The sequence below is a fragment of the Lithobates pipiens genome, unplaced genomic scaffold (genome assembly GCF_037356315.1).
Source record: "Lithobates pipiens isolate NorthernLeopardFrog02 unplaced genomic scaffold, aLitPip1_a1.2 Scaffold_8, whole genome shotgun sequence".
NCBI lineage: Eukaryota > Metazoa > Chordata > Amphibia > Anura > Ranidae > Lithobates > Lithobates pipiens.
Genome location: NW_027507903.1, coordinates 466,592,328 through 466,617,509, shown reverse-complemented (window position 1 = coordinate 466,617,509; position 25,182 = coordinate 466,592,328). Strand labels below are relative to the sequence as shown.

Sequence of the window (25,182 nt, the reverse complement as noted above, 5' to 3'; positions counted from 1 at the left end):
AGTTCCTGTCTCCATGATAAAAGATATGTTCTGCTATTTCTCAGTGAAAGTAAACTGCATTCCTTTATACAAGGAGCTTCCAGCACATTAATTCAATATTCAGCTAATAGGTTATGAGCCTACAGAAGCATCACACCAAGCCTGAGCCTCCCCCGGCCACCGCCTTCCTGACTAGCAACCGCCCCCTCAGCAGGTGATCGCAGCCAGCACTCACTCCTCCTCCTTACCTGCTGAGGTGGAGCCTGATGGCTGCTGCTAGGCTGGCTTACAATGTGAATGACTGGGACATGTGCATCGGGGTGTGGTCAGCTCATCAGTGTCTATCTACATGCACCCAGCCCTATCAGGTGCATGCAGATAGATACCAGAGAGCAGCCTGGAGGGTAAGTAACAAAAATGTAGTGTGTGCTGCTGTGCCCCATATATACTGCCTGTAGATTTACGCCGCGTATACACGACCAGGCTTTTCGACGGACTAGGTCCGACGGTCTTCCCGACGGACTTTCGGAGGAGTTCCGACATACTTTCCGAATGAACGGACTTGGCCACACACAAGCACACCAAAGTCCGACAGATTCGAATGTGATGACGTACAACCAGACTAGAATAAGGAAGTTCATAGCCAGTAGCCAATAGCTGCACTAGCATCGGTTTTCGTCCGTCCGGACTAGCATACAGAGGAACAGATTTTTCGACCGGACTCGAGTCTGTCGGAAAGATATGAAACATGTTTTATTTCTAGGGAAAAAAAGTACATTTAATAAGGGGGCCCCCGGATACCGGCCCCCCACCCTATGTGAATGAGTATGGAGTACAATGTACCCCTACCCATTCACCTGTAAAATAAAAGTACAAAAAAAAACACAACACACGAGATAAAATACTTTATTGCACAGCTCCGGGGGTCTTCCGTCTTCGGGGGTCTTCTCGCCGGACTCCTCCGCTATCTTCTTGTAGCTCTTTTGCTAGCGGAGGAGTCCGGCTTTCTTCCTCGCCGCCGGCCTCTTCTTCCAACTTCGGGGGTCTTGTCCCCCTCTTCGGTTCTTCTGCCGGGCCACCGCGCCTTCTTATAGCTCTTTTACAGGCGGTGGCCGGTCTTCTGTCGCCGCCGCCGCCTTCCGTTCTTCTTCTTCTTCTTCTTCTCCAGGAGATGTTGACTCGACGATCTCCCCGGCCGCAATGCCAGGGACGCGCTGCGCTGCCACTTATACAGTGGTGTGAAAAAGTGTTTGCCCCCTTCCTCATTTCCTGTTCCTTTGCATGTTTGTCACACTTAAGTGTTTCGGAACATCAAACCAATTTAAACAATAGTCAAGGACAACACAAGTAAACACAAAATGCAATTTGTAAATGAAGGTGTTTATTATTAAAGGTGAAAAAAAATCCAAACCATCATGGCCCTGTGTGAAAAAGTGATTGCCCCCTAAACCTAATAACTGGTTGGGCCACCCTTAGCAGCAACAACTGCAACCAAGCGTTTGCGATAACGTGCAATGAGGCTTTTACAGCGTCCTGGAGGAATTTTGGCCCACTCATCTTTGCAGAATTGTCCTAATTCAGTTACATTAGAGGGTTTTCGAGCATGAACGGCCTTTTTAAGGTCATACCACAACATCTCAATAGGATTCAGGTCAGGACTTCGGCTAGGCCACTCCAAAGTCTTCATTTTGTTTTTCTTCAGCCATTCGGTGGTGGACTTGCTGGTGTGTTTAGGATCATTGTCCTGCTGCAGAACCCAAGTTCGTTTCAGCTTGAGTACACGAACAGATGGTCGGACATTCTCCTTCAGGATCTCTTGGTAGACAGCAGAATTCATAGTTCCTTTTATCACGGCAAGTCTTCCAGGTCCTGAAGCAGCAAAACAGCCCCAGACCATCACACTACCACCACCATATTTTACTGTTGGTATAATGTTCTTTTTATGAAATGCAGTGTTCTTTCTACGCCAGATATACTTGGACACACACCTTCCAAAGAGTTCCACTTTTGTCTCATCAGTCCACAGAATGTTGTCCCAAAAGTCTTGGGGATCATCAAGATGTGTTGTGGAGAAATTGAGACGAGCTTTGATGTTCTTTTTGCTCAGCAGTGGTTTTCTCCTTGAAACTCTGCCATGCAGGCCATTTTTGCCCAGTCTTTTTCTGATGGTGGAGGCATGAACGCTGACCTTAACTGAGGCAAGTGAGGCCTGCAGTTCCTTGGACGTTGTTGTGGGGTCTTTTGTGACCTCTTGGATGAGTCGTCGCTGCGCTCTTGGGGTAATTTTGGGCGGCCGGCCACTCCTGGAAAGGTTCACCACTGTTCCATGTCTTCGCCATTTGTGGATAATGGCTCTCACTGTGGTTCGCTGGATTCCCAAAGCTTTGGAAATGGCTTTATAACCCTTTCCAGACTGATAGATCTCAATTACTTTCTTTCTCAATTGTTCCTGAATTTCTTTGGGTCTCGGCATGATGTGTAGCTTTTAAGGATCTTCTGGTGGACCTTACTGTGTCAAGCAGCTCCTATTTAAGTGATGCCTTGATTGTGAACAGGTGTGGCAATAATCAGGCCTGGGTGTGGCTAGAGAAACTGAACTCAGGTGGGGACAACCACAGTTATAGTATGTTTTAACAAGGGGGGGCAATCACTTTTTCACACAGGGCCATGATGGTTTGGATTTTTTTTCACCTTTAATAATAAACACCTTCATTTACAAATTGCATTTTGTGTTTACTTGTGTTGTCCTTGACTATTGTTTAAATTGGTTTGATGTTCCCGAAACACTTAAGTGTGACAAACATGCAAAGGAACAGGAAATGAGGAAGGGGGCAAACACTTTTTCACACCACTGTATAAGGACAAGGGGCGGTGTCACATGGGTTTATGTCACATGGGTTGGTGTCACATGGTGACCCCGCCCCCTTACGATGTCACAGTCCTGGAGGATGCTGGAACTGTCGCCATGTGACATCAACCCATGTGACCAACCCATGTGACATAAACCCATGTGACACCGCCCCTTGTCCCTATATAAGTGGCAGTGCAGCGCGTCCCTGGCATTGCGGCCAGAGAGATCGTCGAGTCAACATCTCCTGGAGAAGAAGAAGAACAAGAACAAGAACGGAAGGCGGCGGCGGCGACAGAAGACTGGGCCACCGCCTGTAAAAGAGCTATAAGAAGGCGCAGTGGCCTGGCAGAAGAACCGAAGAGGGGGACAAGACCCCCGAAGTCGGAAGAAGAGGCCGGCGGGCCCCGCCTATCTGGAGACGCGCTCGAAATGAGCGGACTTTCCTCCGCGTGTGTGGGCGAGTCAGTTCATTTCAAAAGTAGGGCGGATAGTACGGCGGACTTAGTACGCCGTATTAGTCCGCTGAAAAAGTGCCGTGTGTGGGCAAGTAGCCCGTTCGGAAATTCCGATGGACAGTCTGGCGGAAGTCCCCTAGACTAAGTACGTCGGACAGACGGCTACGTGTGTACGCGGCTTTACAGGACTTAAAGTGGTTCTAAAGCCAGAAGTTTTTTTTAATCTTAATACATTGTTATTGGCTCCTGTTACTGGTAATCAAATGATGGATGGAGCAGGAGGTTGACCTGAGTCACAGTGTGTGTGTGTGTGTGTGTGTGTGTGTGTGTGTCAATAAGCAATTTTCTTTACGGAATCCCCCAATATACTGTCTTGGACCAGAGGATGGGAAGCTGGGCATTGGGAGGATAGGGTAACAAATGTAGTTCATCATTTTTATGCCCATGTGTATGAGGTTTTTGGGGAACATGATTCTTTTTAAAAATGTTGTTTAGACAGTTTGAACTTACTACAATTGGTATCCTTTGGCCAGCCGTGGATAATTACGCCATGCTGGGCACAGGATCGGGCATATTCCAGGAACGTTTGGCATGGGCAGTGGACTTCCTCTGCACATTCACACATGTCCTTCTCACAGATGGCAACGAAGGGATCTGGGTCAACAACTTGATGGCACTTTGCGAACACTGCAGATGATTTCAACAGCTGACATCTCTGCATGAGGTCCTGGGAACAAAAAATTTTTATTCAAATTGGTTATTTTGTAAAACTGTTTTGGTTAGGTATAATCATTCTTCAATGGACTTCATTTTACATTTTGATTGCTGTACTACCTTCCTCTAATTATTATCTCTTTGCTGAGGTTTGGGTGTACCTGTGAAGCTGAACTTCAGGCAACAGCTAAATACACAACTAAAGATATGCAAAATGTTTTCCCTTCTGATGGATTTGTGTTTCTATCCACCCAATGCTGAGTTTTGCCCAGTTCTGCCAGGCTGCTTCACCAGCATGGAGACCTAACTGTTCTCCATTATTTAGAAACACATCCATATCACCTCCCCACCCCAGGCTGTAATTAGACAGTGGACGAGAAGCAACAGACTCTACATTCTTCTCCATTCAGCAGGTTCCAAAATGGCTCCAAGTGCTGCCCCTCCTTCTCCCAGTCTGAGTGTTCGGTACTGTATATGAAATTACCAGAGATTGAAATCAAGTCATACCTTTTACATATGTAGCCCCAGCCATGTGTGATGATGACCTAAAACTAAACTGAACCTAAAGTATTAGATGTTTTAATGTTCATATGGAAAATCAGTACATTCAATAATGCCAAAAGAGACTTGACAAATTTCAAAGCAGTTTACAAAGTAATATTTAATTTGTTTTTTGTATTTGATATAAATGGAATCTCTTGAATGAAAACCACATACACTGTTAGAATTTAGTTTGTGCAAGAAAAAGTTTTCATTCTGCTCCTTCAAATTTTCTTGTCACTATTGTCCAAAACAAATGTCAATATGCCCTTAATAATGATTAGAAAACTGAACAAACATTCGTAAAATGAAACATTTTTTAACAAAATTTTACTAGTGGATGGCCAGTTTAACTTTAGAGACCTGCCACCCAACACTTTTTCACCAGAGCCACAAGGTATACCAGAGATAGCACTCCCTGATGACAGCACTTCCGGTCATGTCATTTCCGGTCCCGACCATCTGGCAGTTATAACACACACTGGCTCCTATGCTTGAGCAGAGCAGCAGCAATTCCACCCAACTTACAGGCAGGTTATCCTTGTGCCAGTTGTGGCACTTTTTTTCAATTAAAGGTTTTTACAACAGACAGGGCAAAATAAGTTCAGTACTATACTATATAAATCTGCCAGTAAAGTAACATAAATCATGTATAAAATTATACACATATACAGTAAAGTGCTCCACAAATTGTGGTCCATTACAGAAAAATATGAAATAATGAAATAGATAATAATTCGTTCTCCAACAGTGATGTGCCAAATGTAGTCAAAATTTTCCCAATAAAGTGTTGTTTGTATGCATATATACAGTTAATCAGTGTGCTTGCTTACTGTGTAAATCCAGTCACTTGCCAGTCTCTTGCATCACTTCCAGTATGGGATGCCCTATGCGTTACGTCACATGACGTAACATGTAGGGCATCCTGGACTGGAAGTGATGCAAGAGACTCGCAAAAGACTGGATTTACACAGTACAAAGCATGTTTTACATATAAGCCCTTGTACACATGGTTGGACATTCCAAAAACAAAATCCGTCAGATTTTGTCAGACGGATTTTGTCCGAAACTGGTTTTGCATACACATGGTCGGACAAAGTTGTCGGAAAATCTGATCGTTCGTAACGTGATGACGTTATTTAGTTACGATGGGACTACGTTCAGGCTAGTAGCCAATAGCTTTGGTCTAGGAATTTGATCTGAGCATGCGTGGCACTTTGTCCGATCGGAATTCTCTACAAACGATCGGACAAAGTCTGATCGGATCATGTTGTCGGAAAATGTTATAGCCCAGCTCTAAAACTTTGTCGGTTGGATATTCCAACGGAAGCAGTCCGATGGAGCCCACACACGGTTGGATTATCCAACAACACTGTCCGATCGGACATTTTCCATCCGAATGTCCGACCATGTGTACAAGGGCTTAGAGTTATTATTTTAATAAAATGTATGGTTTTAAAATACCACACCATAGGGGATCACTTTCTTTTACCCTAATATGAAGACTAAGCGTGGGAGTAAGGGTCCTTTCACACGGGGCGGATCAGTTCTGATCCGCCCCGTGGATATCCGTTTGCTCAGCGGGGATCACTCCGTCGATCCCCGCTGAGCAGGGAGATGACAGGTCCGTCTCTGCACACTGCGCAGGGACAGACCTGTCACAGCGCTGCTCTCCCCTATGGGAGATCGGATGACGACAGACCGCAGTGCCCGTCGTCACCCGATCCGATCCGCAGACGGATGGAAAAATAGCTTTTTCCTCCGTTACACTTTTTCGGATCGGAGCGGGTCGGATGTCAGCGGACATGTCACCGCTGACATCCGACGCTCCATAGAGCTCTATGGAGCACCCGTTCAGGTCCGCCTGAAAAACTGACAGGCGGGCCTGAACGGGAAGTCAGTGTGAAAGGGGCCTAAGAGTCTTACAGGGATCATCACCAAGAGATCACCTGGATACTCTGGAACAAGCCAAGATTGATAAAACATCACTCCAACACTACAACCATAAGGCTGCATTCACACTTGAGTGTAGCGTTTTCAAGCGTTTTCAAGCGTTTTTTGCAGCGTTTTTTACTGCGATTTGCGGTGTTTTTTACCACGATTCGCTGCGTTTTTTACCGCGTTTTGTCGCGAATTTGTGCAGGGCAAAAGGTCACCAATGTTAAAAGAAGAAAAACACCCAAATCAGCCCGATTCGCGCGACAAAAAAGGGTCCGGAACTTGTTTGAGCTTCAGGCGTAGGGCTTCAGGCGACTTGGAGTGGAGATGTGAACCATCTCCATTGAGAATAATGGATTTTTTTCCCCTCCAGCGTTTTGTAGCTTCAGACGTCAAGCTACAAAACACTCAGGTGTGAATGGGGTCTAGGGCTCAATTTACAGTATTGTTTTTAAGGTAAAAGTTCTGGGAGCATAGAGGTGACACGAGGAGGTGAAAAAACACTGATTCAACTGTATATAGGCACAAAAACAGCACTTTATTGGGAAAATGTTGACTATATTTGGCACATCACGTTGGAGAACAAACTAGTATTTATTTCATTATTTCAATTTTTTCTGTAATGGACCACATTATCTGAAGCACTGTATATATGTATAATTGTATATATGATGTATTTTACTTTACCACCAGATTTCGTGATACACTTCAAGAGCCTGCGCAACACAATTTTTTACATTGTTATACTGTTTGCATATTGTGGGAACCAGGGGCGTTGCTAGGTCTGCAAAAGATCTGGGGCTAGAGCCCATAGCAGCAGCCACCAACCTCTTTGCATGCCTGTTGGGGGGGGGGGGAGGGGACCGGTGGTAAGCAATTTTTCACGGCGATGGCTGGTGTTAACACTTCAATCATCATAGCACCATGGTTGATATGGTGTCAGGGTGATTGAAGTGCATTATTTCTATTGTTACATTCTAATATATAATAAAGTGGTTCAACTCACCATACTGCAGAATCAGTGGGAGCCCTGGGCATGTCACTTGCCACATCTCCTGTCAAAAGATGCAGCGTGTCACTTGCCACCATCGCCTGTCACCAGATGCAGCGTGTTACTTGCCACCGTCACCAGCCACTAGATGTGGATTGTCACTTGCCATGTCACCTGCCACCAGATATGGATTGTCACTTGCTACATTCACCTGGCGGCCGATGTGGATTTTCACTTGCCACGTTACCTGCCACCATTTGCAGATTGCCACTTGCCACGTCACCTGCCACCATTTGCAGATTGCCACTTGCCACATCACCAGCCACCATTTGCAGATTGTCATATCTCCTGTCACCACTTTCAGATTGTCAATTGCCACGTCTCCTGCCACCATTTGAAGATTGGCACTTGCCACATCTCTTGCCACCATTTGCAGATTGTCACTTGCCATGTCACCTGCCACCATTTGCAGATTGTCACTTCCCACATCTCCTGGCTCCATTTGCAGATTGCCACATCTCCTACCACCATTTGCAGATTGTCACTTGCCACGTCACCAGCCACCAGATGTGGGTTGTCACTTGATAACTGATGTGGATTGTCACTTGCCATGCCAGCCAGTGACACCAAATGTGCATTTATGCTGCATTGGTGGCAGGCTGACAGCACTGGTCCATTTAGTGAGAACAGGAAAGCGGTGATGCCGGGTGGCAGTGAGAGATGATGTCATCTCGCTGCTCCCTGCTGCACCTCCGATATTGAAGCAAGAGGATCTGGCTGCAAACTGTAGCTCCACAATGACAAGACGCATGTGACCTCCACTCCACTGTGCTGTAAGGGCGGAAGAGTACTGATGTGTGTGAGAGATGATGTCTCATGCAGCCAGCTCGTCTGCCACGGCAGCCTTAACCCACTGGTTATGCAGGGGCCCTGTAGCAAGACACTCGGGGCTATGGGCCCCAGATTCCAGGCTATAGCCCCAATAGCCACCCCCTAGTAATGCCCCTGGTGAGAACACAATTGGGTGGATGCAGCAGCTCATCTATCAACATTATTATATTATTGTTTTTCACCATTTATGTAATCAGTTGACCACTCACGTTGATCATCACAGTAATTTTTTTAAATTTATTTACACTTGGGTAGCACAGAAGTACATTTTTTTTATGTAAGGCTTCAGGTACACATGCAACGTTTTTAGAAACTCTCCTGAATGATTTAACTCGACAGATAGTAATTAGTAACCCACGTTTAAAACTGTGTTTGCATTTAGAAGTGTTTAATATATATATAATATATATTTTTTTTGTTTTTCAAAATAGCCAAAAATTAAAAATGCGTGTAAACGAAATGCAGATTACTGCATTAAGCCACGTTTAGAAGTGTTCTGCGCTTGAAATGCATGTAAACTCAGCTTCTGAATGCGTTTCTAAAAAAATGCCTCTAAACTCAACTGCCTAGAAACAACTGTAAATGACCTTGTGTACATGTACTGATAGGATAACACAGAGGAGAGTTCAGGAGCAGTTGAAAAAACTCCCAACTGCTCCTAAACATCCGTTTACCGGCAACAGTGCACATGAGACCTAAAAGAATGGTTTAATTCCTAAAGTATTCCCGGACTCAAAAAAATCCGTATATATTATGTTTTATGCAGTTTATTTAGCAGTAAATTGAAACATCCCCTCTGAATCATATTACTGAGTTACATTTCCTTATGTTTACATCAGGCATGCCAAAATGTACCTAGCAGGCAAATTTACTAAACAGTGCTGTTGGGCGACGGAATCATCACGGAGCCTTTATTGTCAGCACCATTATCTAAGCGTTGTGTGATTTTGGCAAGGGGTTGTTAGCTTCCGGTGCTGACACATCTGTAATGTATGTTTATTCCAGATAGAAGGTTTTAGAAGGTTAATGTGGCATTAACGCCAAAAACAACATCAATAAGTAATATTTTGCAGCTTACAAATCCTTAAATGGGGTGGCTGCATTCGTTTTCTTGTTTTAGCTTTTTTAACCTTTAGTTTTACCTAGTGATTTGTCCAATAACACACTTGCTGTCTAAGCCCTTGTACACATGGTCGGAGAATCCGTCGGAATGTGTCCTATCGGACCGTGTTGTCGGATAATCCGACTGTGTGTGGTATGCATCGGACTGTTTCCGTCGGAATATCCGTCGGACCAAATTTTCCAACTTGCTGGAAATATTTTCCGACAAACTGGTCCGATAGGACATACTCCGATCATGTATAGAGAATTTCGATCGGACAAAGTGCCACGCATGCTCAGATCAAATTCCTACATCAAAGCTATTGGCTACTAGCCTGAACGTAGTCCCATCGTAATGAAATTACGTCATCACGTTCTGAAAGATCGGATTTTTCGACAACTTTGTCCGACCGTGTGTATGCAACAGTTTCGGACAAGATCCGACGGATTTGGTTGTCGGAATCTCCGACCGTGTGTACAAGGGCTTACAGTGTCTCCACCCGTCATGGAGAAGCAGTGGAGACACCTTTAGACAGCAGCATTGTCAATCTGGAGGAAGGGTAGTGTTAGATGTACAAGCAGATGAATTTGACTAACAAATTAACACTAAACTCCAGCTAACGTTTTTTAAGCAGCTACAGCAACAGATTTTTCTTCTTTTCAGGATTAACGTTTTACATAAATGAACAAAAGTTGACCATTGTAACACCTGTCAGCGTTAAATGGTTTATCTAACCCCTCTAACTGCCACTTTTGCAGGATAGCTTGGCCTGATAAAGTAAGTTAAAAAATACCACACCTACTTTCTGGATTAACTGGTAAAAATAAAAGGAAAAAAGCAGATAAAAAATAAAATGAATCCAACCACCACATCTAAGAATTAGTAAGCAGTAGATTATAGCATTTTTGATTTTAGTTTTAATACCACCATAAGCGGTTAAAGAGGGCCCTCAGATATCCCCCCAACCCCATATACTCACCCTACCTGCACTCACTTAAAGCTCCCTGATCCTCCATAGCTACATAGTTGGTGAGGTTGAAAAAAGTCCATCCAGTTCAATCTATGATGTGTGTGTGTTTATGACAATAGTATATCGTATACCGCTGTATGTTGCGATTGTTAAGGTGCCCATCTATTAATTTTTTTAAACTATCAACTCTCCCTGCTGATACCGCTGCTTGTGGAAGAGAATTCCACATCCTTACTGCTCTGACAATAAAGAACCCTTTACGCAGTTTAAGGTTCTCTTCTAATTATAGTGAATGGCCAGGTGTCTTTTTAAATTTCCTTTCACCAAAACATTTTTTCCCTATGCTAGGTTCACCAGTATTTGTATATTGATATCATATCCCCTCTCAGGAGTCTCCTCTCTAGAGAGAATACGTTCAATGCTTGTAGTCTTTCCCCATAGCTGAGGTCCTCCAGTCCCTTTATTAGCTTTGTTGCCCTTCTCTGTATTCTCTCCATTTCCATCTTTGGACTGGCCCCCAGAACTGGATGTAATACTCCAGATGCAGCCAGACTAGAGTCTTGTTGAGTGCGAGAATTATCGGTTTATCTCTGGGGTTAATCCCCTTTTTAATGCATGCCAATATTTGTTGGCTTTGCTTGCAGCAGCTTGGTATTGCATGCCTGTCATCTACTAGGATCCCCAAGTAATTTCCCATCCTAGATTCTCCCAGAGGTTCTCCCCTTAGCGTGTAACTTACATTCATATTTTTTTAACCCAAATGCATTACTTTACATTTTTTAACATTAAACCTAATTTGCTATGTAGTTGCCCAACTCCTTATTGTATTTAGGTCTTCTTGTAAGGTTTCCACATCCTGCGTAGAAGTTATTGGCCTGCTTAGCTTTGTTTTGTCCCCAAATACTGAGATTAACAGTCTTTTTGCCTTTGGTAAATCAACCCCTCTGTATCATGGATATTTGAGTCATTAAATATCTGAGACACTTCCTGGCATACGGTCTTCTCTTCTGGACTTTCACCTGAAGAGCATGTTTCTGTAAGATCTATATTCACCCTAGGGCTAGGCCTTTAGGACCTAAAGAGTGGAGTGCTCCAAGGATTTCCCCTCCGTTGAGGAATCTGGGAGATACCAACTGCCATGGATGTTTACGCTGGCCTAGAGGAATCAAATTGCAGTTGTCCCCCACAATGAAGGGGGTGATTAAAAAGTCAACACAAGAACCTTTCCAGGCTTTCCTGCCTTGAATAATAAGACTGAGTTACCACTAGAACATCAGTTGTCAAGGAGCCACATTTTAATTTTAAATTGTAATTAAAACCTCTCTGCCTTTACAGCCAGGGACAATGCACTCTATGGCGGCAGCCGTTTGAGGGCTTGAAAGTGTGTTTGTGAGTGAACACATGCACACTGGCAAGTTTGAAATGAACAGCCTTGCATGCAGCTGTTTTGTGAAACAGTTAAGTCCATGGATTGGACTCTACTGTCCAGCCAGCATAACTCTGTTAGAGAGGGACCCAGAAAATTCCCAAAATGTGCTGAAGACCAGAGACCGTGTTCTGTAAAGAAATCCTCAGTGATCCTGCAATAAAACTGCAAAAACTCTAATTGAAGTGACCACAGCCCATCATTCTCTACATCCTAAGAAAATAATTCCCTATTCAGATTAATGTGCCTGAGAACTTATTGTCAAGTAAGTGGGCTTAAAACTTGTTAGCTGAAGTATTTATTGAAGATCAGGTGCAACAGTGTTACACACATTATGACAGACTTATCTACTAATGCCGTGTACACACGTATCAGACTATCCGGCAGACTTAGTCTGAGTCCCAGAGGACTCCTATTAAAGGGGGCTCCCGGATTTCGATAAGCCCCCGCCCGCAGACCCCGACAACCAACGGCCAGGGTTGTCGGGAAGAGGCCCTTGTTCTCATTAACATGGGGACAAGGTGCTTTGGGATGGGGGGCACCCCCCCATGTTGAGGGCACGTGGCCTGGTACGGCTCAGGGGGGGGCACTCGCTTGTCCCCACCCCCTTTCCTGGCCAGCCGGGTAGCATGCTCGGATAAGGGCTTGATATGGACCTAGGGGGGGACCCCATGCCGTTTTTTCAGCGTAGGGATTCCCTTTTAAGTCCATACCAGGTGACGGGGCCAGCAACGCTTCCTTCGCTGGTCCCGGCTACCTGGAGCCACGCTCAAAATGAGCGGACTTTTCTCTGGGCGGGAAAAGTACGTTCATTTCAAAAGTACGGCGAACTGGCACACACACGGCTGTACTGTCCGCCAAAATGCGAGTCCGGCGGACAGATTGATGTGCAAAACTCCAATCTTAGTCCGCCGGACTTTTGGGTAAAAAAAAGTCTGCCGGAGCCTACACACGGGCGGATAGTTTGATCGTGTGTACGCGGCATAAAGCACCCTCCTCCAGCGTTGCAACGCCTGAGATTTCCCTTGTCGCTCTGTCATTGCTGCCGACATCTACATCCTGTCTTCTTCGAAATTCGGTGTCTTCAGCCACTTTAAATGAACAGCCCGGAATGAAGTGACCACATGCATGTGGACAGTTGTTAATTTGTCATTGCACCCAAGACATGCCAAGATTGTTCACTAACCTGTAATTGTGTGGTTCAGTGTACTAGCAGAATAAAACTGTTGGTAGGTAAGGCAGAAGCCTTTATGGCAGAAGAGAAGTAAAGAGTCTACCACCTACAATGAAAATCTACCTGCTAGAATTTTTTTGGGGGGTAAAAGAATGTAATCCCAATTTAAAGCCACACTTTGAATTCTCCTTAAATACCAACACACCACATGCGTCAATAATGCATCTATAAGTCAGCTCATGAATGACATATTGTCTTGGTATACAAGTTATAATAGACAAGAAGAGGCTATACTGGGCAGCTGAGGCCAAGGTCATCGTTGGCGGATCCTACTTGCTCCAATCTGAAAATAGATTGCTAACACTATGATAGAAATATTCCATTTGCGTAGGGAGAAGGAACAGCAAAACTAGTCTTATTGTGCGAAATGCTTGGCATGTGGACACCCTCAGAAAGGCCGAGTGTTTAGAGGACTGCGATCTGCATTCCTGGAAGTGATGCTCATAAACAAAGACTTCTATTTACATACAAAGATCTGAAAGATTTATTCCAATTTTTTACTTTATTCTAACACAACAATTCCTCCACTGGTGTGCATTTATTTTATAAAGTGTAATTATAGTATTGGTCTTTTTAGTATTAAATAGATTGTGCCATCAACTTTAATAATCGCGGGTAAAAGCACAGAAAAATTAAGTATTTCGTATTGCTTGCTTACCTGCAGAGTTTTCCTTTCCATAAACAATTTTTTTCACTTGCAAAGTTCCTTTATACTTGCCAAAAAAATTTACGTCATCAGGAAGAGTCAATTCCCAACACAGCCCCTTCCTTCTTGTACATTACACCATTCTCCTCTTCATTGCTGCCTGTGCTGGTCTACCACCTCTGCCACTCCCCTCACCTCTTCACATAACTTTTTTTATGTAGCTGAAGAGGGAAGACGTGAAGGGGAATACTATGACGTGTCTCTTGAGCCGGTGACACTAAGGGGTTGATTTACAAAAAATAAATAGACTGTGCACTTTGCAAAGTGCATTTGCTCCAGAGCTTAGTAAATGAGGTAAAGCTTCACTTTGCAAAGAATACCCAATCACGTGCAAGGAAATTAACAGAACTGCATTTTTGCTTGCACATGATTGGATGGTGGAAGTCAGCAGAGCTTCTGCTCATTTACTAAGCTCACAAGCAACTGCTCTTGCAGAGTGCAACTGCACTTTCCAAAGTACACAGTCTATTTGCCCTTAGTAAATCAACCCCTAAGTAATATCACATTAAGATAGCGGTGCCCAACAGCAGTCTCAGGATGTCTAATCTCATGGACACACACATAATTTCACTGTTTCCATCCTCAGGTGCTCAAAGAGACTGTGGGGTTGATTTACTAAAGGCAAATAGACTGTTATCTTTGCAAAGTGCAGCTACACTCTGCAAGTGCAGTTGCTCCAGAGCTTTGTAAATGAGGTAAAGTTTAACTTTACAAAGAATAACCAATCACTTGTAAGGGGAAAAAATGCATTTTTGTTTGCACATGATTGGATAATGTATGTCAGGAGAGCTTCTGTTCATTTACTAAGCTCTAGAGCAACTGCTCTTTCAGAGTGCAACTGCACTTTACAAAGTGCACAGTCTATTTGTCTTTAGTATATCAACCCCTGAGTCTGATGTGACAGAAGAGGTTGGGCATGTTAGCTTTATCCAGATGTGGGGCCCTCCTTCATTATTCCTGGCAAGTGTGATGCCGGATGGGAGCACAAGAGCATGCAGCTTCATCTTAAGCCTCAGTCACTGTGGTGGGCACTGTGCAAGCTGGCCCCAGAATACTTCCTTTCCAGTGGCATGAACCCTAATCTTAGGGTTGCCACCTGTCCAGTTTTCACCTGGACAGTCTGGGTTTTGACACATGTTTTAACCCACCAGAAACCCGGGCACATTCACATTCAACCGTCCTATGACCAGGGGCCCCTCCTGCAACATCAAGAGCTGAGCATCCCGATTCCCATGCCCTCCATCAATGTTACAGACATTTATGAGCCTGTACGCTCCGAGCTTGTCACATGTAGAGGTGGGGCTGAACTGTGGGTGATCGCGGCCTCCCTGTGTCCCGCCTCCCTGCCTGGCGTGCACTGTGTGTCTCCTCACTGAGGTCTATTTCTCATCTACCCTCTCACCCCCCTCTGTCAGCCACCTCCTCTCTGTAAGCCACCCCCTCCTCTATCAGCTACCCCTGTCTGTCAGCTAACCAAACCCCCCCCCCCCCCCGTGGCTCCTGGAAGGTAAGGTTTTTTTTGTCTCGCTGTAATGGGGGGGGGGGGGGGCACAGTTTTTTTTGTCTCTATTGGGGGGCACAGGCACTGTCTGATATTTAATCTGTTATTTTATTCTCTATTTGGGGGGGCCTGTGGATTGTGTTGAATTTCTTTTGGTCTTTTTATTGTAATTAAAAGGTGCTTGAAAGGGTTATAGAATGCACAGTGCCACTTTGTGAAAAGTTTGTATGGGGTTGGGTTCAGTAGAGCTGATTCAGGTTTTTGGATGGAGGTACACTACTCTACTGACACCATCCACTGCCGTACTGACACCATCCACTGCTCCACTGACACCTTCCACTGCCCCACTGACACCATCCATTGCTCTACTGTCACCATCATCTGCTCCACTGACACCATCCACTGCCCCACTGACATTGCCACTGCTCTCCTGACATATCCACTGCTCTATTGACACGTCCACTGCTCTACTGACACCATCCACTGCTCTACTGATGCCATCCACTGCTCTACTGACACCGTCCACTGCTCTACTGACACCATCCATTGCTTTACGGATGCCGTCCACTGCCCTACTGACACCGTCCACTGCCCTACTGACACCGCCCACTACTCTACTGATGCCGTCCTCTGCTCTACTGACACTGTCCACTGCCCTACTGACACCATCCACTGCTCTACTGACACCGTCCACTGCTCTATTGACACCATCATCTGCTCTACTGATGCCCTCCCCTGCTCTACTGACACCGTCCACTGCCCTACTGACACCATCCACTGCTCTACTGACGCCATCCACTGCTCTTCTAGCTGACAGTGTCCACTTTTAAGGTATGCTAGTTTCATATATTAACTGACATTTCTTTTATTAATCAAATCATATTTGATGGGTACACAAATGCTTTTGTTTTATTTAACCATGCCCCTTTAAGTTGCCCCCCCCCCCCCCACTGTTAAGGTAATTTGGCCACAGCCACTGTCCATTGTAGCACACCTCATTCACTTTGGGTAACCCAGAAGGTGCCCCAGGTATTTTACAATCCTATAGTGTGGACTACAAAAAAATTGCCATGCACCGGGAAAGTGTTTGGGTTTGGCTTGAAGAAAAGGTGGCAACCCTACCTAATCTTCACATCTGCTGCTTTGTAGACACTCAGACCAGAGACTCCTTCCACCCTCCTTCTGTGGAGTTTGTCTGGAGATGCCTAAAGTTGACCACTTAGACTACCAGCTATAGCCAGCCCCTCATTGAGAAAGGTGTTACCCCAAAGGAGCTCAAAGTATCTGTGTTGCACTTGACTAGAATAAAGTGTACTGTGCTATATATTACTAGCGATTCCCTGCTTTTACTCTGTTCTCTTAGATACTGTTATTCTGTATTGTGCTGCCACTTGGTGGCCTTTGCGGACCTATCCTTAGGCAGCCCTGTACTACACTAGTTGCATTGACTGTTACTTGTCTGATCATTTAACTGATACCACAACATAACCTCTACAGAAGGAAGGTTTTTACATGTAAATAATGTGTATAGAATATGTTATGTACACTTATAATTTTATGGGAAGATTGTTGTTGAAATAGAAAAACTTATAAAAACTTATAAAACATTTTTAAAGCCTAACTCCCTTCAAGACTTTTTATTTCATTTTGGATAACATGGAGAGGGGTTACAATAGGTAAAACTTTTTTTTTTTTTCATTTTGGATAGAGCAAGGGAAGGTTATAGCCTCTGTAAGATTTTTTTTTGTCATTTGTGCCCCATTGCGGAGATTTCCCTTCACCTCCTATCCCATAGCCAAACAGGAAATGAGAGAAAATCCCTGCAAATTAAGGGAATTCCCAGGTGACCAGAACTAGTGCCCCCATTGGAAGAATTCCCTGCTATTACTTTTCTGGGGACAACCCAAAATTTGGGATTTTCTTTTATTTTCACTTTCAATGATAATGGTAAATAGGACAAATAGAGAGAGTGGATCTCCTTAACGGGGGGGGGGGGGGGGGGCACAGACAGCAATAAAAACTGACAGGTGTTCCAATCCTTCTCCATTGTATACAAAAAGTTTTGCCTTTAGTTATACTTTAAGCTGGCCATACATGGGTCTGTTGTTTTTGTTCAGCCAGCCAGCTGAACCAGTCAAGTTTGGCTCCATGTACAGCCAGCTGTAGTGATACAAATAGAAGTCTATCTATAAAAATAGAAGTATACACAGAATATACAGAAGATAATGAGACAGACCTTTTCTGCTGCTTCTGATGAAATGTTGCAGGTGTTACTGGGTGGATAAATCCTTTTGCACCTCCTATCACTCCCGTGTAGCGCCCAAGAATTGGCAAATTCGTAGTCCTTTTCTGCTATAATGCCTATGTAAAAAAAAAAAAGTTAGTATTAGAATATGATGATGGGGAGTGTATCATAGCTACAAAACAGTAACAGTACAGGTTTGACAGGGCACTGAAATAACCAGCTTGTGTAGAGTGCCAAACCCTGGATATCAGTCTAGATATAATTTTTGTTATATCACAATTATGATGTCTTTAGAAGAATGATGGGCAATGGGGTGCATTTACTAAAGACAAATAGACTGTATACTTTGCAAAGTGCAGTTGCTCCAGAGCTTAGTAAATGCTGACTTCCATGATCCAATCATGTGCAAGCAAAAGTGTAGCCTTACCTTATTTAATAAGCTCTGGAGCAACTGCTCTTGCAGAGGGCAACTGCAATTTGCAAAGTGCACTTTAGAAAACCAACCCCTTAGGGGGTTATTTACGAAAGGCAAATACACTTTGCACTACAAGTGCAAACTACAAGTGCAAAGTGCACTTGAAATTGCACTAGAAGTGCGGTCACTGTAGATCTGAGGGGTAGATCTGAAATGAGGGGAAGCTCTGCTGATTTTATCATCCAATCACATGCAAGCTAAAATGCAGTTTTTTTTTATTTTCCTTGCATGTCCCCCTCGGATCTACAGTGACTGCACTTCCAAATTCACTCTCAGTGCAATTTTAAGTGTATTTTGTACTTGTAGTGCAAAGTGGATTTGCCTTTCGTAAATAACCCCCATTGCGTTTCATTCTGGATTCACACTAGTGCGTGCAGAACACAGCATGTGATTCGCACAGCAATCGCACCACATTCCTGTGCACTTCACATGCAATGTCTGTGGGGTGCTATTTGAGCCACACATTTTGCATGACTCAAAAGGCATCGAAGAAGCACTAAAATGGTGCAGGACCCTTTTTTTTCCTGCAACCGGAATTGCATTGCATGAGTGTTCACACCCATGCAATTAAATTCTGGCAATCACATTGCGTTTTGCAATCTGTTTTGGGGGTGTCATAAATAAACAAATTCATCCCAATGGTCTTCTTTTAGGTTGAGGTCAGGACTCTATGCAGGCCTGTAAAGGTCCTCCACCCCAAACTCGCTTATTGCTCGCTCATCCTGCAATGGGTAGAGGTGAGGGGAATCTTGTCAGTGCTCAGTGGGGGCCTTGCCTAGCGTCAGACAGGTTTATTCCACCCTCTCCCCCTTGTTTGTTTTGGTTTGAAGGAGCTTCCTATGTTATTAAGATGCTGGAGGTGCATTCAGTATTTTTTTTTAGTCTTTATGTTTAGATGGCCTTTCAGTCTTTGGGGTTCTTATATTTTCCTGTCATAGCAGTAGGCAGGTTCTATTGGACTTTGAAGGCGGTGCTGGAAAAAATTCTGGAGAATAATGGGTTGGGCCCATCTGAGGTATGGGTGTCACTTCCTTACAATACGGTGGTAACATCGGGGATTAATTAGGTTGTATCTGGTAGTACGTAAGTAGTAATTGTCCCTCAGTCAGTGTAAGTTGTGGCTGGGGGCCTTTTATGGGGTGGCAGATACAACCGATTGGTCGTGAGTATATAGGCTTTCAAAGACCTTAGGTAGGATTAAGTTGAAGTATTGGTTTATTTGTTATTAATTGACTGTATTAAACGCATTACACTTGTTTATTTTGATTGTTGTACTGTATTTAATTGTTTTGTAATAAAAAGGCTGCTATGACCATTTCACTCCCAATAAAATGTCATCTAGTCAGTTTTGGAAAGGGGAGGCCAAGTGTTTTTTACATTATAGATAGTTGAGCCTTGGCATTAGGGATGAGCCGAACACCCCCCGGTTCGGTTCGCACCAGAACTTGCGAACGACCCCCGCGTTCGGTACGAACGTTAGAACCCCATTGAAGTCTATGGGACTCGAACGTTCGAATTGGAAAGTGCTAATTTTAACGGCTAATATGCAAGATAGTGTCCTAAAAAGGGTTTGGCGACCTGCCTCCTGCCTCAGGGGACATGGGTCACTGCAAAAAAAAGTTTTAAAAACTACCGTTTTGGCGGGAGCACTGATTTTAATGACGATTAAAGTGAAAAAAAAAAGTGAAATATTCCTTTAAATATGGTGCCTGCGGGGTGTCTGTAGTATGCCTGTGAAGTGCCACGTGTTTCCCGTGTTTAGAACAGTCCCTGCACAAAATGACATTAAACGGAAATAACACCATTTAAAACTGCTTGCGGTTTTAATGTTATATCTGGTTCCTGCAATATGGTTGAAAATCATTGAGAAACATGGCATGGGTAGCCCTCCCTGCCCATTACCAGCCTATTTGGGTCTTGTACGCATATTAAGGGGAACCCCGTACCCATATTAAAAAAAGGAAATGCGTGTGGCCCCCAGGCCCTATATACTCAGAACAGCAGTATACAGGCGGTGCAAACAAGACAGGGACTGTGTAGGTTTGTTGTGTTAAGTTGAATCTGTTTGTCATTTTCAACCGGTACATTTTTAAAGTGTAGCTCCAGTCAAAAAAACTATCTTTAAGCTTTTTGGAAAACATAGGGAAGGGTTATCACCCCTGTATAATTTGTTTTGTCGTCCATCTTTTTTCATCTCACTTGCTGCTGTCTCCTTGCGTTTGCAAGTAGGAGATGTTTGTAAGTTGGATGTTTGAAAGTAGGGGCCTGCCCTATATTATAGCGGTATGTACTGGGTACAGAGCACGCAGACAGCACGCACTATCTCCTAACACTACTGACTGCAAGCTCTATTATTAACCACTTGTTAACCCAATGTTTGCATAAAGTGAAAGATGAAGTTATGCTGAGTAAATAGATATCAAACATGTCACTCTTCAAAATTGCACATGCCCGTGGAATGGCGCCAAACGTCGCTACTTAAAAAATCCCCATAGGCGACGCTTTAAATATTTTTTTACTGGTTACATGTTTTGAGTTGCAGAGGAGGTCTAGGACTAGAATTATTGCTCTCGCTCTAACATTCTCGGCGATACCTCACATGTGTGGCACATGCGAGCACATGGGGACATGGGCGCTTTAATTTTTATTTTATTTTTTTATTGTTCATTTTACTTTATTTATTTTAGTTTGACATTTTTTTTCCCAAAAATATATTTTTGATCACTTTTATTCCTATTACAAGAAATGTAAACATCCCTTGTAATAGGAATATGGGGTGACAGGTCCTCTTTACAGTGAAATCTGGGGGGTCAATATGACCCCACATCTCACCTCTAGGCTGGGAAGCCTGAAATAAAAAATAAAAAAAAGATTCTGGCTTTGATCGTACTGGCGAGTTGGTAGAAGCACCGGAGGGCGGTGAGGGGTGGGGGGCGTCTATGGCTGGGTATTTCAGGGTATCACCGAGTATGGCTGGGTATCTCTGAGTATGGCTGGGTATGGCAATTTATGGCAGGGTATTACAGAGTATTGGCGGGGTATTGGCGGGGTACTACAGAGTAATAGCAGGGTACTGCACTGCAGAGTAATGGCAGGGTACTGCACTGCAGAGTAATGGCGGGGTACTGCACTGCAGAGTAATGGCGGGGTACTGCACTGCAGAGTAATGGCGGGGTACTGCAGAGTAATGGCGGGGTACTGCACTGCAGAGTAATGGCAGGGTACTGCACTGCAGAGTAATGGCGGGGTACTGCACTGCAGAGTAATGGCGGGGTACTGCAGAGTAATGGCGGGGTACTGCAGAGTAATGGCAGGGTACTGCACTGCAGAGTAATGGCGGGGTACTGTAGAGTAATGGCGGGGTACTACAGAGTAATAGCAGGGTACTGCACTGCAGAGTAATGGCGGGGTACTGCAGAGTAATGGCGGGGTACTGCACTGCAGAGTAATGGCAGGGTACTGCACTGCAGAGTAATGGCGGGGTACTGCAGAGTAATGGCGGGGTACTGCACTGCAGAGTAATGGCAGGGTACTGCACTGCAGAGTAATGGCGGGGTACTGCACTGCAGAGTAATGGCGGGGTACTACAGAGTAATGGCAGGGTACTGCACTGCAGAGTAATGGCAGGGTACTGCACTGCAGAGTAATGGCGGGGTACTGCAGAGTAATGGCAGGGTACTGCAGAGTATGCACTGGTATTGCAGAGTATTGGCAGGGAATTGAGGGGTTAAATTCGGTGAGCAGCGATGTGGGCACTGCAGATGCAGCCCACATCGCTGCTGACACCGATCTCTTTCCCCTCCACTGTACCGATCGGTACAGAAAGGGGAGGGAGGAACAGGCGTCATAACATGACGCCGGTTTGTTTCCAAGTGATCACTCCGTCATTTGACGGAGCAATCACGTGGTAAACGGCCGCTATGAGCGGCCGTTTACCGTGATGCGCCGGGTCCTATGGACCCGGCGGTCACGGATGCTCTCGAGTGCGCACACCTCGGGGCACGCGAGAGCAGAATTCTGGGAGGCCGTTAATTAACGGCCTCTCTGAGTTAAACAACCGCCCTGAAGCCGTTAATCGGCAATGGGCAGTTGTTAAGTGGTTAAAGCTAGATCACTAGCTATATAGGTGAGGTGAATATAGTGGTGTATACTGCAGTCAGGGCACAGACAACAACCACTACACAGCAGCAAGATAGGAAATCAGCCAAAAACTATTGGTGTGTACTGTGTTGAAGGTACACAGAACACCCACTGCTTCAGATGCAAAGTAACACACTACAGGAGGCCGCCTTAAAGGCGGCCTTATATAGTGTGGGGCGTGCACTACACAGCCTGAGCTATGATTGGCCACAGGCAGGATGCCTGTGGCCAATCATGGCTCTCCTCGCTGCCGGCGCTGCGATTGGCCAAGCATGCGGGGTCACAGTGCATGCTTGGCCAATCATCGGGCAGCAATGCACTGCGCCAACGCAGTGCATTGTGGTCCGCGCGCGCGTCACTCGAATTTTGACGCGAACGGCCAAAACGTTCGGAATTCGCCGAACGGCCAAACGGCCAATGTTCGAGTCGAACGTACGTTCGACTCGAACACGAAGCTCATCCCTACTTGGCATTCTGAAGGTCCCTCAGTCATGGTAAACAGGACAAATAGAGAGGGTGAATCTCCCTAATGGCGACACAGACAGCAATAAAAACCTAACAGGTGTTCTAATCCACCTCCACGCTATCCAAAACTAAAAAAAGTGTTTTTTTTTTGTTTTTTTTAGTTATACTTTAAGAAAATCAACTCCAATGATTTCCATACTTCCATATTTAAGTAACTAGGCATTACTGTTGAGAACTGATCCAAAAAGTCAGATACTACTCAAAATTGGCTATTATATTTTTACATTGCCTAAATACCGCATGCCTGGACCATTACTTAATTACAGCATGCATTTAATTATTTATTTCCTTCTGTGAATTGAGTTTAACGCTTTTTCATGCCGTATTTACCAAACATTTTCAGCGTTTTGTAGCAAATACTGCAAAATGACATAGTGAATTGACAGTTTCAGGATCGCATGCGATATCTAGGGAAAATGTGTTCGGACACCTAAATACCGCATGCAATCTGCTTTAGTGAATGGAGCCCATTGTCACTTATAAAGGACTTCCGTATTTTCCGGCGTATAAAGCCTCATACACACGGTCGGACTTTGTACAAACTTTTCCGTGGACTTTTGTACAAAGGGCGTGGTCCACAAGTTTGTATTGCATACACACGGTCGGACTTTTTGACAACAAACACGAACGTGGTGACGTCACAACGTACGGACGCCACTTCAAAAGAGGACGTCCGTGACTCCAGCGCCACCTTTGGTCAACTTCTGTATTGTAGTCTGATCGTTTGCATAGGTTCTGAGCATGCGTGTTTGTACCTTGTACAAAAGTCCGATGCTTTTGCGTACACACGGTCGGACTTTGCTCCATCAGACTTTTGTTGCCAGAAAGTTTGTCCGTTCGCACAGCCAACAAAAGTCCGATGAAAACAGAAAAAGTTTGTCCGATGGAGCGTACACACAGTCGGATGTTGCTCCAAAACAGCTAATTTGCATGTTTGTTGTCAAAAAGTCCGACCGTGTGTACGGGCCTTAAGACGACCTTTTACACGTAAAAAAATTGGCCAAAAAGCAGGGGTCGTCTTATACGCCGGGTCAGCTCCTCGGATGCCGGCTGGGTGTTCTGTAATACTGTATGTAGCTTCGGCTACATACAGTATATACCGCTGAGCCAATCCTGGTGAGCGATGTATTCAAATGAATACAAAGCCTGCTCGGATTGGAGTAACGACCTCTGCCAATCCGAGCAGGCTACTCTGTAGCCTGCTCTGATTGGCTTGGAGAGTCAGAGCGGCGCGGGCTGATGATGTTACAGCCTCTACCAATTCAAGCAGGCTTTGTATTTATTAATAGAATACATCGCTCGCCGTGATTGGCTCCAGCAAATGCAGGAAGAGGGAAGAAATATGAAGCCTCGGAAGCCTCGAAAGCCGGGTCGTCTTATACGGTAAGTACAGATTTAAAAGCATTTTTGTCCTGTAAGATTAGGGGGTCGTCTTATATGCCGGGTCGCCTTATACACCAGCAAATACGATACATCATACTGTTCTATAATATCAGGTGCAGCTTTAAGGCATCCCCAGGTATACTATTTAACTAGTTAAGGACCGGAAGGATTTGCCCCCATAATGGCCAGGCCATTTTTTTGTTTAGATGGCACTGCATCAATTTAGCGGACAATTGCATGATTGTGCGACGCTCTACAAAAGCAAAATTTATGTCATTTTTTCCCCCACAAATAGAGTTTTCTTTTGGTGGTATTTGATCACCCCTGCGGTTTTTTTTTTTGTGCTATAAACCAAAAAAGTGACCATTTAGAAAAAAAAAACAATATGTTTTACTTTTTGCTATAATAAATATCTTTATATATTTTTCATCAGTTTAGGCCGATATATATTCTTCTACATATTTTTGGTAAAACAAAATGGCAATAGGCGAACATTGATTGGTTTGTGCAAAAGTTATTACATCTACAAATTATGGGATACATTTTAGGGACTTAAAATAGTTTTTACTAGTAATGGCAGCGATCTGCGACTTTTAGCGGGACTGCAACATTGCGTCGGACAAAACTGACCTCAAATTTCACTTTTTTGGGGACCAGTGACATTATTACATTGATCAGTGCTATAAAAATGTAATGATCAATGTAAAAATGACACTGGCAGGGAAAAATTTAACACTAGGGGGCAATCAAGTCGTTAACTGTGTTCCCTAGGTGTGTTCTAACCGTAGGGGGGATGGGCTGCCTGGAACATGACAGAGATCACAGTTCCTGATGACTGGGAACAGTAGATCTCTGTCACATCATCTGTTAGAATGGGGATCTGCCATGTTTACATAGGCCGATCCCCATTCTGCCTCTGTACTAGGCGCTCGTGGGTCGCCAGCTGACATTGAGTCCGCCCAACCCACAGGCACGCCCCCATCCCCAACTGCGTCTGTGCGAGTCAACGTACAATGATGCCGATTCGCCCTGGAGAGCCAACCTAATGCAGTACAACTGTGGCGGCTGGTCTTAAAGTGGTTAAAGGATTTGTGTATTTTTAGTGTTGCCCTATCC

At 44.5% G+C, this 25,182-nt stretch overlaps 1 protein-coding gene across 1 annotated transcript in view; it reads right to left on the bottom strand.

Moving 5' to 3' along the window:
• The window catches only part of VWF (von Willebrand factor), a 271,073-nt gene that overhangs the window by 231,565 nt on the left and 14,326 nt on the right, over positions 1–25,182 (bottom strand). Inside the window, exons 6-7 of the mRNA XM_077468547.1 lie at positions 17,535–17,659; positions 3,796–4,012 (exon numbers count right to left, since the gene is read on the bottom strand). Coding sequence (XP_077324673.1) covers positions 3,796–4,012; positions 17,535–17,659 — 342 coding nt within the window. The remainder of the gene's footprint in view (positions 1–3,795; positions 4,013–17,534; positions 17,660–25,182) is intronic.